At 53.9% G+C, this 15,062-nt stretch overlaps 2 protein-coding genes across 4 annotated transcripts; one reads left to right on the forward strand and one right to left on the reverse strand.

Annotated features, from left to right (window-relative positions):
• Window positions 1-20: 20 nt before the first annotated feature.
• On the reverse strand, window positions 21-9,274 carry IDH3G (isocitrate dehydrogenase (NAD(+)) 3 non-catalytic subunit gamma). 3 transcript variants are annotated; one of them, XM_016215147.1, is made up of 12 exons: window positions 9,140-9,274; window positions 5,158-5,196; window positions 4,489-4,586; window positions 3,939-4,051; window positions 2,672-2,732; window positions 2,439-2,571; window positions 2,144-2,277; window positions 1,705-1,807; window positions 1,460-1,606; window positions 624-718; window positions 479-539; window positions 21-195 (listed from the first exon to the last, which is right to left on the reverse strand). In XM_016215147.1, exons 1-12 carry the CDS (start codon window positions 9,218-9,220, stop codon window positions 94-96), a joined length of 1,167 nt encoding a protein of 388 aa, XP_016070633.1. In that variant the 5' UTR covers window positions 9,221-9,274; the 3' UTR covers window positions 21-93. The 3 variants fall into 3 exon arrangements, with proteins under 3 accessions (XP_016070633.1, XP_087669469.1, XP_087669468.1); XM_087813343.1 differs by lacking the exon at window positions 9,140-9,274 and adding an exon at window positions 7,635-8,474; XM_087813342.1 differs by lacking the exons at window positions 5,158-5,196; window positions 9,140-9,274 and adding an exon at window positions 4,849-5,112.
• A 226-nt stretch (window positions 9,275-9,500) lies between these two features.
• Window positions 9,501-13,490, forward strand: SSR4 (signal sequence receptor subunit 4). Its single transcript, XM_016215132.2, has 6 exons — window positions 9,501-9,653; window positions 11,514-11,632; window positions 12,435-12,509; window positions 12,693-12,782; window positions 13,082-13,147; window positions 13,329-13,490. Exons 1-6 carry the CDS (start codon window positions 9,587-9,589, stop codon window positions 13,431-13,433), a joined length of 522 nt encoding a protein of 173 aa, XP_016070618.1. The 5' UTR covers window positions 9,501-9,586; the 3' UTR covers window positions 13,434-13,490.
• The last annotated feature ends 1,572 nt before the right edge of the window (window positions 13,491-15,062 follow it).

Raw genomic sequence — 15,062 nt, forward strand, 5'->3', positions numbered from 1 at the left:
AGAAGCACAAAGCTGAGGGCTAGAGCAGAAGCCGGTTTATTCTGGGTCCATCCAACAAGGCAGTTGGGGTGCTGGAGTTGGGAGAGCGACAGCCTAGGCCTCCACAGCCCGGCCATTGATGACGCGGATATGGCGGATGATGTCCTGGATGGCTTCCGATGTAGTGCCCTGGCCCCCAATGTCCGGGGTGTGCATCTGTGGGAGATGGGCAAGTTTGGGCACCAATATCCAACCCCTACCCTGCAAGTGGCCCAGGGCTGTACACTGTCGCCTATGGCTTGCAGGGGCTGGAACTGCCACCAGGAGGGTAGTGGTACCAGCTAAGGCCTAGAAGCCCTACCCTACCTGGTACCACCCTCCCCTTGGGGGCAGCAGGAAGTGCCAGATCACCATCTCCAGCCCCTCAGGCATCACACCAGCTCAACCCAAGATAGAGGAAGGGTTAGGGGGGCAGGAGAGGGGAGCAGAGGAACCTCACATTTTCATTGTCCATGGATGCCAAGACAGCCTTACGGATGGAGGTGGCGTAGGAGTGTAGCCTAAGGAGGGAGAGCAGCCTTCAGTCCTTGGGACCTAAGGGGCTGGTTGGGGGGCTGATGACCGGGCATCAAGAAGTCACTTACTTGAGGTGGTCGAGCATCATGCAACTTGCCAGTAGCGTAGCTGTGGGGTTGGCGATATTCTTATTAGCAATACTCTTGCCTGTGTTCCTTGTAGCCTGGAAGAGGCAAGATGACGAAGGTGGTAGCAAATGTAAGAATGTAGGGAGTATGATTCCATTCGTGTAAAGTGTCCAGACAAGCAAAATCCATAGAGACAGAAAGTAGATCAGCGGGTGCCCGGGGTCAGGGGAAGGGGAATGAGGAGTGCCTGCTAATGGGGACAGGGTCTCTTTTTGGGGTGATGGGAATGTTCTGGAACTAGACAGAAGTAAAATACAACACTGGATGTACTTAATACCCCTGAATTACTCACTCTGAAATGGTTTCATTCTATGTTATATAATTTGTCCTCAAATTTTTTTTAAAGACAAAAAACAAACAAAAAAACCCCCAACAAATGGATCAAAACATGGTTTATCTATATAATAGACTAGTATTAAACGATAAAAAGGAATGAAGGCCACAACATAATTCAACCTTGAAAACATTATGCTAATGGAAAGAAATCAATCACAAATGGCCACATATTGTATGATTCCATTTATAGAAAATGTCTAAAAGAGGCAAATTCATAAGACAGAAATCAGATCAGTGGTTGCCAGGGGCAGGGGTGGGGGGATGGAAAGCGACAGCTCACAAGTACAGTTTCCTTTTGGGGTGATAAAAATGTTCTGGAATTAAATAGTGATAACTGAATATTCTAAAAAGCACTGAATTGTATACTTTCAATGAAGTGGATGGCATGTGAGCTATAGCTCAAAAAGGCCAGCAGCCCTGGTGCCAACAGCAGCACTCACCGTCTCAAATACAGCATACACGTGGCCATAGTTGGCCCCAGCCACAAGGCCAGGGCCCCCGACCAGACCTGCGCAGACGTTGTTGACAATGTTTCCGTAGAGATTGGGCATCACCATGACATCAAACTGTTGGGGCCGGGACACCAGCTGCAGGGCAAGAGGGGGGCGGGGGGAGACAGAAGCTTGAGCATGAGAAGCCCAGGGTGCCTAAAGCAGGCGGCCGTGGAGCCCAGTGGGTTAACTACCTGCATGGTGGTGTTATCCACAATCATATTCTCAAAGGTGATCTGGGGGTAGCGGGCTGCCACCTCCTTGCAGCACTGGAGAAAGAGTCCATCACCCAGTTTCCTATGGGGGGAACACAGGACACCAGCTTGGCCACTGCAATGGTCAGCTGGAAGGACGGGGTGTGCAGATGGCCACAGAAGGCTGGGTTCTAACCTCTCTAGCCAGTCCCCCATCTGCAAAATGAGCAGAATTCTGCTCCTCCTCCCCCAAGTGTGCACTGGAGCGAGGTCATGGCCAGACACAGGCAACAGGGCACAACCCTGGGCATGGCCCCTTGGTGGGTGGCAGAGTCCTGCGCCCTGAGTCCCTGAGAACAGACCAAGTAGCCTGCCCATTTCAGCTGCTTCAGGACTATTGGTGGAATAGGTAGGAACATGGCAGGGGCGGGGAGCATACATAATGTTAGCCTTGTGCACGGCTGTCACTTTCTTGCGACCACTCTCCTGGGCCAGCTTGAAGGCATATTCAGCTATGCGCAGGGACTTGGCCTTGGTGATGATCTTCAGACTCTCCACCACTCCTGCCACACTCTGAGAAGGGGATGGGGAGAAGAGACCAAGGTCCTGTCTGATCCTGCTTTCTAGCACAAGCTTCTCCTTGGGCACAGCCTTCCTTATGGCTAACCCTCACCAGGCTCTTACCCAGATCCCATGACCTGAGAGGGTAAGGGGGTAGTCTGGGTCTCAATCACCTCATGCTCCAGGCTGCTGTACTCGCCCTCTGTGTTTTCCCGGACAATGAGGATATCTATGTCCCTGTGCCGGGTCACCACTCCTGGCAGGCTCTTACAGTGGATGACATTGGCATAGAGGTCTAGGCTGGTGCTGGGGACACAGAGAGAAGCAGCTGGGAAGTGCCACCAATCTCTGCTGGCACAGACCATCCCACCCCTGCTGAGCCCCCATCCCATTACTTGGCTCTCACCGAAGGATGTTGTTGCGGGATTTGTAGGATGGTGGCAGGTTATGGTTTGTTTCAATATTGCCTGCAGGACAGAAACAAGACAGGCAGTCTGAAGAAGGGACCCTCAGGCTCAGTTGTGCCACCATATTCCCCTTCCTGATCCAGGGATTGCACATCAAAGGCAGCTCCAACCAGAGAAGATGGCTTTCAGCAGCAGAAATACTTTACAGTGCACTAGATTGTACTTCCAACATAAGCCCCATGAGGGTGGGGGGAGAGGGTGTTTGCTTCACTGATGGGTTCTGAGGACCTAGAAGAGCACCTGGCCCATACCAGACAATAAATACCTACTGAAGGAAGAAATGAATAAGGCTTGGCAGGAAGCCAGGAGGTCTTGCCAGACCCTAGGAGGAGACTAGCAGGGTCTGGCTGGACAGAAAGTGGCCACTCCTGCGTATTAACAGGCTAGTGGGCCAGGCCACTGCCAGCAAGGTGACCTTGGCCAGGGTTACTGCCAGGCCCTGCATCAAGGTGCCACACAAGTCCTACCTCAGGGGCAGGAAGGAGCTGCCTGAAAAAGACCATGGCTTGGCTTTGGCTGGACCTAGGGCACCCAGAGCAAGTGCAGCTGGGGTGGGGGGCAGCAACCACTGGGAAAAGACAGTCAGAGGGTGCAAAGTAGAAGAGGCTTTTCTCGGGACCTACAAGGGCCATTGGCCCCTCCGAGTCATGACCTGCCTGGACTGCCTTCACCCAGAGTGCTTTGGGCACCCTGTGGTTTGCATGTTAGCCCCTCCATTTGACCGCCAAGGCCTAGGTCTCTACTTCAGTTCACCTTTGCTTACACACTCCTCACACCAAGCAGTGATGGATTAAGAACCTGGACCAAACCAAGGCAAACTCAGGAGGGGCTATAATTCTTGTCTGTAACATCCATAGCTGTGCCAGCTGGAGCCAAGGCAACAGGCAGAGGTTGAGAACTGCATCTCTGGGATATTTGGTTTGTGAAGACAGACTCTGAGAGTCAAATCTGACCCCAACAGAGAGGGCTGCCTCAAGAGGGAAGAAGTGGGTGGGAGGCAGCCCATCGCCCACACAGCCTAGTGCCGCTAAGATCTCAGAATCATGGCACGGACAGGCCCCCAGAACCTTCTGTCCACTCTTCAAGCACAAGGGTCCTCCCTGGCCAGAAAAGCCCTGAAGTCAGAGCTGTAGGGCCCCAGGGACAAGTATCAGCTCAGAAGAGAAATAATCATGCACAGCACCCTATCCTGGCCCCCAAGCTCACCCTTCAGGGCCACGCGGTTCCGACGGATGGCCATGATAGCATTGCGGATGTCCTCTTCATCGGCATTGGAGCTCACGTGCACCTCTTCAAAGTCCACAGGCACACACGCATGCCTGGGGCAAAACTGGATCAGGGTTGCTGGCCCTGGGCCTCCTCCACACCTCCTCTAAGAAGCCTGCCTGGACCACTGGCTGCAGTAGCCTCTCTCCTGCTACTGCCTAACCTGACCTGGCTCTGGCTGATAGGAAACTGGGCCCACCTGCAACAACTGATGGGGACTTGCATGAACTCCACAACACAGTTAGGAGGACTGGTGCTACCTTTCCCATGCCCAGGCCAGCCTAGCAGGATGGCCAGCACTGGGATGAAAGGCCTGGGAATACAGCCCTCCTGCCACTGGCTCACTGGGTGCTTGGGCAAAGTCCCAGCCAGTGGGGCTTCTGGGCTTACTGCTTCTCTGGCACAAAGTTCTCAGAGTACCCTCTGGTGGGACCTGGCACAACATTCCTTAGGAGGACACATCAAGGGAAGGTGCCTGGGGGCTCCATACCTGAACACAGACTTGACGTGCAACATGAGCTCCGGCCCAATGCCATCCCCTGGAATCATGGTCACCGTGTGCCGCCCACCATACTTAGCAGATGGAGGCTGGAAAGAGAGCGAGGGGGAAGGCAGGCCTTTAGTTCCCTTCCTCCTACCTGTAATGACCTGGTGGGCCAGTCAATCGTGAGGTGCCAGCTTGGGGTATCTTAGCCTTGTCCCTCACCCCACCCCAGACAGGGCTGCTCATTGGGGGCTCCTTGGTCAGGAAGACAGCAGGAGAAGCAGTCCTTGCCCCCACCTGGACTTTCATCAATCCCAAAGCAACTAAAAGCCCCAAATCTAATAGGCAGATGAAAAGAATACTCACAATTGTTTGTTGCTAGAGGGGAGATAGGAAGGAAGAAGACTTGGATCAGCCAAAGTTGGAGGAACAAGGCTGTGCCTTTTCCCTGGGGATGCTGTCCAGCACAGTTCAGGTAAGGAGGTAAGTAGGAGGGGTGGGTGACCTCTGGAGACCACACCTCAGAGGGAAGGACAAAGAGGGCCAGGGAGCAAAGAGGCCCGGCACATACAAGAGAACATGCACACATCTACACATGCACACAGACAGGTGCACACATGCATGAACACAAATCTACACACATGCAAGCACACACACATCCAGGCAAGTACTTACTGAGAAGTTCCTCTGGGGGGCCTTGTGGGCACCTAGAACCTGGCAAAGAGAACCCAGATGCTAGTGGTTGTTGTCCAGCCCAGAAAGTCAATTTGGCAAGGAAGAGCAACTGTCCCTACAGTGCCCAGACAGGCCCTGCACATTACCCCTTCCACTTAATCCATAGTCACTGTCTGGTGAACAACAGTACACAGTGCATGCCCAGACATATGGCTCCAGAGCCATTTCCCAGGGATTAGCCTGCTGAAGCACCATGGAGGGTTGTCACAATCCTTTATGCCTCCTTCAGCTACATGGTCAGTTTTTAAAAAATGTTTAGCCCGGCCGGGCATGGCTCAGCAGTTGAGCATCAACCTATGATCCAGGGGATCCAGGTTCAATTCCCGGTCAGGGCACAATGCCCAAGTTGCGGGCTCAATCCCCAGTGGGGTGCATGCAGGAGGCAGCCAATCAATGACTCGCTCATCATTGATGTTTCTATCTCTCTCTCCCTCTCTCTTTCTCTCTGAAATCAATAAAGATATTTTAAAAAAGAATAAAAAATGTTTATGTCTCCCTTCCTCTCTTTAATTGTTTCTGATTCTTTTTTGGTCAATTATTCCTGTTTAGTGATGTCTGTAACAAGAAAAAGTTGGCATGTTAAACATGACACAATAAGCAAATCATTATAACAAACCAGAGGGCCACCACAATGATCATCTTATCATTTTTCCTTATTACAAAAGCAGAACATGAAGAAAATCTAGAACATAGAGATATGTGATCAGAAGAAAAAGACAGCACCCAGCTCCCCCTCCAGAGGCAAGCACTGCTGGGATTTGCCCTCCAGAATCAGAAATCCAAAGCAAACGTGCAGGAAAAAAATCCAACCATTTTTAAAACAGTAACAGACACCAATCTTTTAGAAGGCTTTCATAAAGGATTGCAAAACTGCTTCACAGCCTACATGAATGACAAATGTCCCCAACTCTGACTTGGAACAGCCATATCAGTGCCATGCTTGACAGTTTCAGAGCAACTCACCAAGCCAAATAGGACAGGTGCTGAGAAGTGACCAATCTGGAGTCCCCACATTGTCCTGGAGGGAGAAGCCCTCATCCAAGGTCTCACTGCAGGGGGGCTACAGGGCCCACACACTTTCCTCCCTGCTGTGCCCCACCTGGGAACACACCTGAGTGTCCCTCAATCCAAAGAGGCAGGGGCAGAGTCAAGGTCCTCCTTGTCACTTGGGGATGCCCTGCCACTTGCCTGTGGAGCAGCAGCAGAGCATTCCAGCCAACAGCAGAGTCACCATGGCCATCTCTCAAAGAGCCGTGCCTTCCTGCTAGAAATCCCGAAAGCTCGAGCAGAAGCTGACCATCCCCATCTCAGTCTCCTGGCCAGTATTCACAAGGCGCCCATTTGCACAAGCTCTGGAAATACAGGTGTGCCACTTACCCACCCAAGCCAGGGGCTAAGAGGGGGGTTACTGCTAGGGTAAGATGCTCTGGGTGTATCTGCTAGTCCATGTGGCCCCTGAATCTGTAGCCACAAACACACTCAGGGCTTTTCTGTTTTCCTTCTAGCACTTGTCAGTTTGGGTATTCCTCTTGTCTACAGGCTCTCCATACAAACTTGTGGAAGGAAACAGAGTGCCCTTCCTCCAGGAAGCCTTCCCTAATACCCTAAGGGTGCTGAGGTATTGGTACCTACCCCCTATCCCGGGCCTCCCTAAGCCCTACCTCAATTCCTCCCCCTCCAACCACAATCTCCCTAGGTTGTTGCTGCCTTGCTCCCTCCCCAACCCCTAAGTCCCTGAAAGTGGAGGCCAAATTTGTCCAGTCTCCTACTGTCACCCTAAGACCCAGCAGAATGCCTAGCCTAGAGATAGGACACAGAAACACTACCTGAATGAATGAGCACATCAGGAAATAAAGGAAGAGATGGAGGGCTTTTGGGGCTAGGGAGACCTCAGTCCAAATCCACATCCACTACTCTTGGCAGCAAACAGCTTAACCTTGCTCAGTTTCCCGTCCTAACCTGAAACCCATGGAAAAGAGATGCCTATTTTACGTGGTCCCGACTTTAGGTGACTACTGAAGGATTGAGCAAGACGGGGTCTGCAAGTTGTTCAGTCCCTAGCAGGCACACAGAGCTGTGGAAAAGCATACCTTCCTGTTTACCCCAACAACCCCTCAGGCCAGTGTTTAAGGCTGGTGTCCAATGAGGGGGATGCTAGGCTGACCCCTGCAGCTCCTGGCAGTAATTCCTCCTGGGTTTCGGCCCTCTGAGGTCCACTGGACAGGTAACTCGGGCGTGGTGGTGAGCCAGCCCTAGCACCAGGCCTGGCTCTGCTTCTGTGCAACTCCCCTCCCCCACCTTGGATCACATCACCACCACCAGGGCTGAACCTCTTCCTCGTTTGGTCCCTATACTAGATAGTCCTTCCAGCTTTGGCTAAAGACCCAGAGAGCTCTCAGGATAGAGATTTCCCTGACCTTGCTCTGAACAGATGCAGGCACGTTCCTTCAGGTTTACAGAGGATCTGCTTCACATCCAGTCCCAGTGAAGCTACCCATCAAAGGAGCTCAGTAAGCAGCAGGATGGGATACATGCACAGGCTTCCTGCAAATTCCTCAAGCAGAGGGTGGACTGTCAGCCCTCATTCTTTGATGGTGCTATGGAAAGAAAGGAGTCCAGGGTGGTATGTGTTCCCACGAAAGGCTCCCACACTCCACAGCTTAGAGAGGCTTCTCTCTTCAACATGTTTCTGTTGGATCAAGTGTGAATGATGGCTACATGTTTTCCCACAAGGTTCCAATTAGTGGGAGCAAAAATCTAGGGTTCATTTCTAAAGGTTCCCATACCCAGGACAACCAGTCTCAGGGAAAGGCACTGCCCAGGTTGTTCACAGTCCCCTCATGCCCACCCCAGCAGGGACACAAGCACACACACAAGGGAGGTCAGGAAGGAGACAAATGTCTTCACCAAGACCCTGTGGGAGCCTAGCTACCAGAGTCATCAGGGCCTCTGGGAAATCTCTCATCAGCAAGGTGGGAGGAGTGAGCATTTTAAACAGAATTTCATAAAGCATATGCTGTTACAGGGCCATCTTCCCCAGGGGCCAGAGAGGGAAAGCATGACAGGAGATGTGTCCACAAGGAGTGTAAGCAAAGTTGCAGCGTTCTGGAAGGTCAGAGTTGGCTGGATCCTTTGAGAGAGAGGTGAAACTAAAGCCCAGATAGAGGAGGGGCCTGGCCTAAGGCCACACAGTGGGTCAGTGGGGTAGCCAGGCCTCGAGATCATATCTCTTGTCCTCCAGGCCAGCTATGGCTCGCTGATGCTTCACCCAGGGACTAAATTATTCTCATTTAAGTGTGTAAAGAGAGAGGAATCGGACCCGAATAACCAAGATCCTAAACGGAGAACTCCGTTTGCAAAGGCCCGCCAGCCTCAGAAATCCTAGCTCCCTCCTACTACAAGCACCTGCAGTGGGGAGAACTGGGGCTATAAGAATGTCATGGGGAGTGTTGGGGGGTACTGACAAAGTCCAATTCTCCATCTCCACTGGGACATGTGGCAAACAGTCCACAAGAAGAGAAACCCAAGGAACGTCAGCAAGGAACCGGATTACCACGCCGGCAAGAACAAGACAGGCCAAGATACGTGACCGTCTTGGGAGGGGTCCCACAAGGGCACTAGGAAGGTAACAATCGTAGGCCGCCAAAGCGTACTCTCCCCACCACTCTGGAGCAACCCCGCCACAAAATGCAGACCCCAGGGGAAGCCAGACCAGCGCCAACTTTGGCCCACCCCTTCACTGACAACGGAGGCAGCCAATCAACTCCGGTGCACAGACCCCCTCCCCGCCCCCAACAGGACCTGCAACCAATCGGACTCCAGGACGCCCTGGGAGCCGAAGCTCCAGATCTGGCCCCCTGATGGGCAAGGACCCCCCCAGCGAGCGCTGCAGCTGCCCCTGCGGCTCGCTCCCCACTCTCACCTCCCAAGGACGGCAGAGGAGGGCTGGCCTGAGCAATGCCTTCGCAGGGCCACCAACAGCCATTGCCACCTTCAGCGCCATGACAGAAAGTGGGAACCACCGCACGTCCCTACACGTATAGACCGCTCTCGCGAGAGTTTGGAGGGGAGCAAAGTCCGCAGAGTGGGTGTGGCTCTAGTAGTGTGCATGCGCATGGCTTTCCGTTTCCCACGCCCTTTTCCTGCTCTGGGAGCACAGCCTCCGCCGCCGCCGCCGCCGCCATCTTGAAGGGAGCTCAGCTGAGCCCCATGTCGAGTGAGGGGACACGTCAGTGCCGCCAGCGACGTCACAGCCCCGCCCGGCCTGCCAGCGTCTGATTGGCTACCGCGTCCTCTTGCGCGTCGTGCTTCCTAGTCTGCTCCTCGTGTACAGTGGAGTCGCTCTTTTTACCTCGGCATAGAAGAGGCGATGGTGGCGCTGGCATCTCTCGGCGCATTGGCGCTACTCCTGCTGTCTGGCCTCTCCTGCTGCTCAGGTAGCGGCATAGCAGGAGCTCGTCTCTGGCGAGCTTCTCTCCCACGAGTGGTGGTGCGTGGCGGGGAGGAGGGGTGCGGGCAAAGCGGGGTTCTGGGCCTTCTTCCGAGAGGCAGGTGGCCTCGGGGCGCGACGACCAAGGCCACCATGTGCTCTTGCACCACACAGGTTTATCCAGCAGCCAGGCTGCCAGAACAAACAACCAAATCTTTTCCCCTTCTGCTCCTGCGAGGGAGAGTTCCAGAGGCTTTCCCATGCACCCGACCCCCATCTCCAGCGGGGAAAGTGCACACGTCCCTGCTCCCTCTCCCAGAGCTCCTGGTCTCTAAGGAAGGTGGTACAGGAGCAAAGCACTGCAGCGCAGGGTGATGGGGGTAGAAACTGGTCTGGTGGAGAGGAACCACCTGATTGGGTGCGGTGGGGCCAGGCCTCTCCGGGAAGGGAGCTCTTAGGTGAAAAGGAAGCAGGGACCACCAGGCAGAGTGACCATGAGCATGGGCGAGTTAGATCGGAGCTGGAGAGGTTAAGGTAAGCGGGAGCCTTGAGTGTCAGGCCAGACTGTTGATTTTTTTAGTTTTTACCTGAGGCCCTGATGTAACCTTAAAGGGCTTTCCAGCAGAGCAGAGCCACAGATCAATTGACATTATTTAAAGAACACCTAGTGGCAGGGCTGAGCTCAGACTGGAGTCCAGAAGTGTGCTAAGGAAGATGTCCTTGCTACAGCCAGAGCCGTCTAGGGGCTGGACTAGGGAGGGGTTACTTTCTGTGCATTCACTTTACCCGCCCTACTTCAGGCCAGCACCCTTGGTGTCTGGAGTGTTCCACCAGCCTAACTGGCCTCCTGCCTGCACCCTTCTCACTTATCTTTCAGGAATTCCCCATGCTATAGTGAGTGATGCCTGGAAACGACAAACCTGGCGGTAAAACCCTTTGGTGCTCCAGTGTCCGTAGGAAAAAGGCCAAGCTTAGCAGGACACAGAAGGATCTTTGGGATGTGGCTCCTAAAAACCGCCCGCAGCAGTGTGCCCAGGCATCTCCCCAGTGTCCTGATCCAAAATCTCTGATTGCCTCAACCTAAGGCATGGCTCTGCAGGGACACCACATACAGAGAACAGTTGACTGAGAACTTTACCATTGGTAGCATTTACTTGGTGCCCTGTGACTTAGGTGGCACCCTTCTTTCTCTGTAGCCTCTAGCAGTGCGGAGATGGCCAAGGCATCATTCTTTCTCTCAGGGCAGCCCTGTTCAAGGGGACAATTTGTGCATCTAGATCCAGAACCTCCCCCATTTCCTTCCCTCTGGAAACTGGAGCTAGTGTTGACCTTCTGTTAACTGGCTGGGGGAGAGACCCTTCCCTTCATCACAAAAGCCCACGTGCTTTGACAGCAGCACCATGTTTGGTGTCTGCGGAGGACGCCTTTAGTAAACTATCCAGGGCTCTTCATGGTTCTGAACTGAGGTCACCTTAGCCCCCTGGGCTTCTGGAGTGCTACAGGCCAGGGTAGGCTGCAGCCTCAACCCATTGCATGGCTTCCCTGACCATAGGTCTAGGGACAGATGTGAGTTGTGTAGAGAACCCATCCAGCCCCCCACCCCTGACTCCCCTGCTCTTCTTTTGCCCTTGCATTGAGGTTCCACCTGTACAAAGCCTTCCCATTCCCCATCCCACCCCTTGGCCACTGCATTTCTGACTGATCATTTATATCTGTCTCCCACATCTCACCTGGCGGGGTCCAAAGGGCTCCATATGTCCTCAGATAATGAGGTGTGGGAATTAGGGCCAGGGTCATCCCTCTGACCCGCAGCCCAGCATGCACAAGCTAGGCCTTACCCAGGTATCTCTCTGCCTTCTCCCCACAGCAGAGGCCTGTGTGGAGCCCCAGATCACCCCTTCCTACTATACAACCTCTGATGCCGTCATTTCCACTGAGACTGTCTTCATCGTGGAGATTTCCCTGACATGCAAAAACAGGGTTCAGGTAAGGCAGTGGGGGTTCAGCCAGGAGGGTGCTGGGGTGAGAGGCTAGTAGTGAGCCTGGGACCTTAACATCAGCTACTCAGCTGGCAGTAGATGGGGTCAGACCAAGGGACCAATGTGGATTTCGATTCACAGGTGTAGGAAAGCTCAGAGCACACAAAGATCAGATTATAGCAGGTGTTTAAAGAACATTCTCCTAAGCTGCCTGGTTTGTTTTGCCTAGGTGCAGTAATGTAGGCAGATGGACACTTTGCTGTGTTTTAAAAGAGTGTATGTGGAAGTGAGAAACAGCCAGGGGTCAGTCCCCAGGCTCTTGCATCCCTTTTCTAGTTGCTCTTTGCCAAGGTATATGTCCATGTGGGTATTTGGTAAATTTAAGACTGAACAGACCTGGCGTTGGCCCCTGACCTTAACCTGCATCCCAAAGGCCCAAAGAAGGAAGTTGGGCCTTACCCCTTGGCTCCAGCACCCCCTTACAGCCTCAGAAATAATAACATGTCAATTATCCCATGCTGTTCACAGTTAACAGGATTGCTGTGGGTTAGGGGGGCCAGGCCATAAGAGGAATGTGCCCCCTGCCCCTGCATTGAGGAGCCAGAGAAGTAGTGATAGCATTCATGGGTGTTGGCTTCCTGGCAAGGCTCTGGGTTGTGCCGGTCCTACCTCCATGATTCTCTCATGGTGTCCCTGCCAGACACACTGCGGTCCCTACATGCCACAGGTGCTGCTGTGGGCAGCACAGTGGGGCCTTTGCCAACAGCCATATAGGGGAGAAAGTGATTCTCCCTTTGTCCTCTCCCCAGAACATGGCTCTTTATGCTGATGTCAGTGGAAAACAATTTCCTGTCACCCGTGGCCAGGACGTAGGGCGTTATCAGGTAAGGGACGCTTTGGTTGTCATTTTGGAGGAAGGCCACCTGCTCACAGGTGTGATGAAGCCCTAGAGGTGGTCTGGTCAAGCAGGGTCAGGGTTCTTTATCTTGGTAGTGGCGCTGTGTTAGCACTGGCAGGGGGACCCTGATATGTTCATTGTGCCCACCCCATGCCAAAACCCAACCCAGGTGTCCTGGAGCCTAGATCACAAGAGTGCTCATGCTGGGACCTATGAGGTCAGGTTCTTCGACGAGGAGTCCTACAGCCTCCTGAGGAAGGTGAGTATCACCTGGAGCTCCTCCCAAGCCTGCAGGAGGGAGGGCACACTCTACTTCCACAGCCCCCTCCACCCTACAGCCCCCCCCCCCCTTCCTAGAGCTCTGGGCCACTCAGGGCCTTGCTTGCAGGGAGGATGGCTGGGCGTGGGTGCCTTCCTATACACCTGCCCTACTTGTGCTTGTACCTTGTGTTTTTCACTTACCCATTTCTCTCCTCTCTCATGACTCAAGCCAGTGTTCCTGCCTCTTCTACCCCACCCCACCTGGCAGCGCCCCTAACCCCAGCACCTCCCTTGCAGGCTCAGAGAAATAACGAGGACATTTCCATCATCCCACCCCTGTTCACAGTCAGCGTAGACCATCGGGTGAGTGGGCTGAAGAGGCTGGCCTGGTCTTGGGAAGCAGCAAGCCTCATCCTTTTTGGGGGGTGGAGGCTGGGCCATAGTTGGCCAGTGTGTCTTTGTGCCCCAGAAGGAGGGTAATGAAGGCTGGCTGAGCCCCTTGCCCATCCCTCCCCTGAGCTTGCTTTGGTCTCCTTTCTTGCAGGGCACCTGGAACGGGCCCTGGGTTTCCACTGAGGTGTTAGCCGCAGTCATTGGCATAGTGATCTACTACCTGGCCTTCAACGCCAAGAGCCACATCCAGGCCTGAGGCCAGCACTCCCAGCCCCACTTGTTTCTTTCAATAAACAGAGGCTCCTCACTTGCATTGCTGCACCTTGCCTTCCACGCGTCAGAGCCTGGCAGCCAGCATCCCCAGTGCACCCCAGACAGTGCAGCGCTAAGTGGGGATGGCGCTAAAGCTCCTGTCTCGTGGGTTTTCTTTACTCTTTGCTGTGACAGCCTTTCCTTCCTCAGCTGCCAGCTATGCCTTCCCTACCTGGGGCCCACAGTGACCAGTGTCTCCCAGTTGCCTGCATGGGTTTGAGTGGGGCATGGAGTTGCCCCTCCTCCCAGCACATGATGTCTTCTGGCAGAGAGGACTTCCTTGTTCTCTCCTGCCCTCCTCCAGCCCCTCTGCCTGCTTAGGGTAGGGCCCTCTGACCACCTACCATTGGGAAGCCAACTGTCCAGCTTTCCCGAAATCTAGCAGTCAGCAACACATGTAGACTCAGCCCTGCATGGCCTACAGAGTAGTTCTTGTGTTTGGAGCCCTAGGCAGGAGCCACACATGGAAGTACTTTCCGTGCTTACATTGGGAGTGCCCATTTTACTCATGTGGTTGAAGCTGATACACCTGCCAGCTGTCTGGATTGTGGTCATTGTAAGTACTACACCCCATCACCTCCATGTTGCCTCTTAATGTGCTCCCACTTCATGGTGTCAGGTGGGACACATAGAAGGCACAGGAAGAAGAAATGACCTGGACCCCCATACCTCTGAGGAGCCCGTTGCTAGCCTCTTCCAGTTTGGCCTTGCACTTTCCCCTCCTAGTGATCCCACTCCCCTGAGCACCCAGTGCCATCGGAACACCAGGCAGACATGCCTGTGCCTGTGTCACGCTCCAGGTCAATCTTCAGCTCTCCTACCTGGGTGCCACCCATGGCTACAGAGGTGCCGAGAGCCCTGGCGTCCAAAGGAGCTAGATGGCAAATCCCAGGGGAGTCCTTCCTACATGCATGTTCCAAGTCAGTTTGCTCCGTTCTGACGTGACTGCCTCCTATGGGGTCTGTGAAGGGGTCATTGGGCCCATCTGGCAAACTCCTGGCACCTTGGTGCTTGATCACCATTGCCTGTTACAGAAGAGAAACAGGCCCGTGTGAGTAACACAATAGAAGCCTCCAGAGAAGCTGCACTCAAAAAGGAATGGAGGCCCAAAACCTACCTGGGAGAGCAGGGACTCCTCAGTGCCTGGGCTCTGTCCTCCATAGCAGTAGGAAGGGCTGCATGGAGGGCAAGTAGCTTGTGACCTGGAACTGCCATTGACCTCAGGCTATGGGACACCAGCCTCTCCCTACTCATGGGGATGGGGGCAACTGCAAGGAATGAGGAGGCTTTCAAGAGCTGGGTCCTCACCCCCAAAAGCAGTATAGCTGAGAGTCCCCAAAGGACCAAGCCAGGCTAGGGCTGCTGACATTTCTGGATTCCAGAGAAAGACCAGCAGAGGGAGCTCAAAGGGCACCTGCTGGAGGTGATTGGTGCTCACCCTCATTCTAAGGAGCAAAAGGAGACAGGTGCTTGTGTTCTACACAGCCTGCACAGGGCAGGTGCCCAGCGGGGAGGTGAGGCAGGCAGGGTAGACAGTGGCAGCTGTGTGCCTCCCAGTGGCTCTTTTTGATCC

Source organism: Miniopterus natalensis, chromosome X (assembly GCF_054644295.1).
Source record: "Miniopterus natalensis isolate mMinNat1 chromosome X, mMinNat1.hap1, whole genome shotgun sequence".
In the NCBI taxonomy this organism is placed as follows: domain Eukaryota; kingdom Metazoa; phylum Chordata; class Mammalia; order Chiroptera; family Miniopteridae; genus Miniopterus; species Miniopterus natalensis.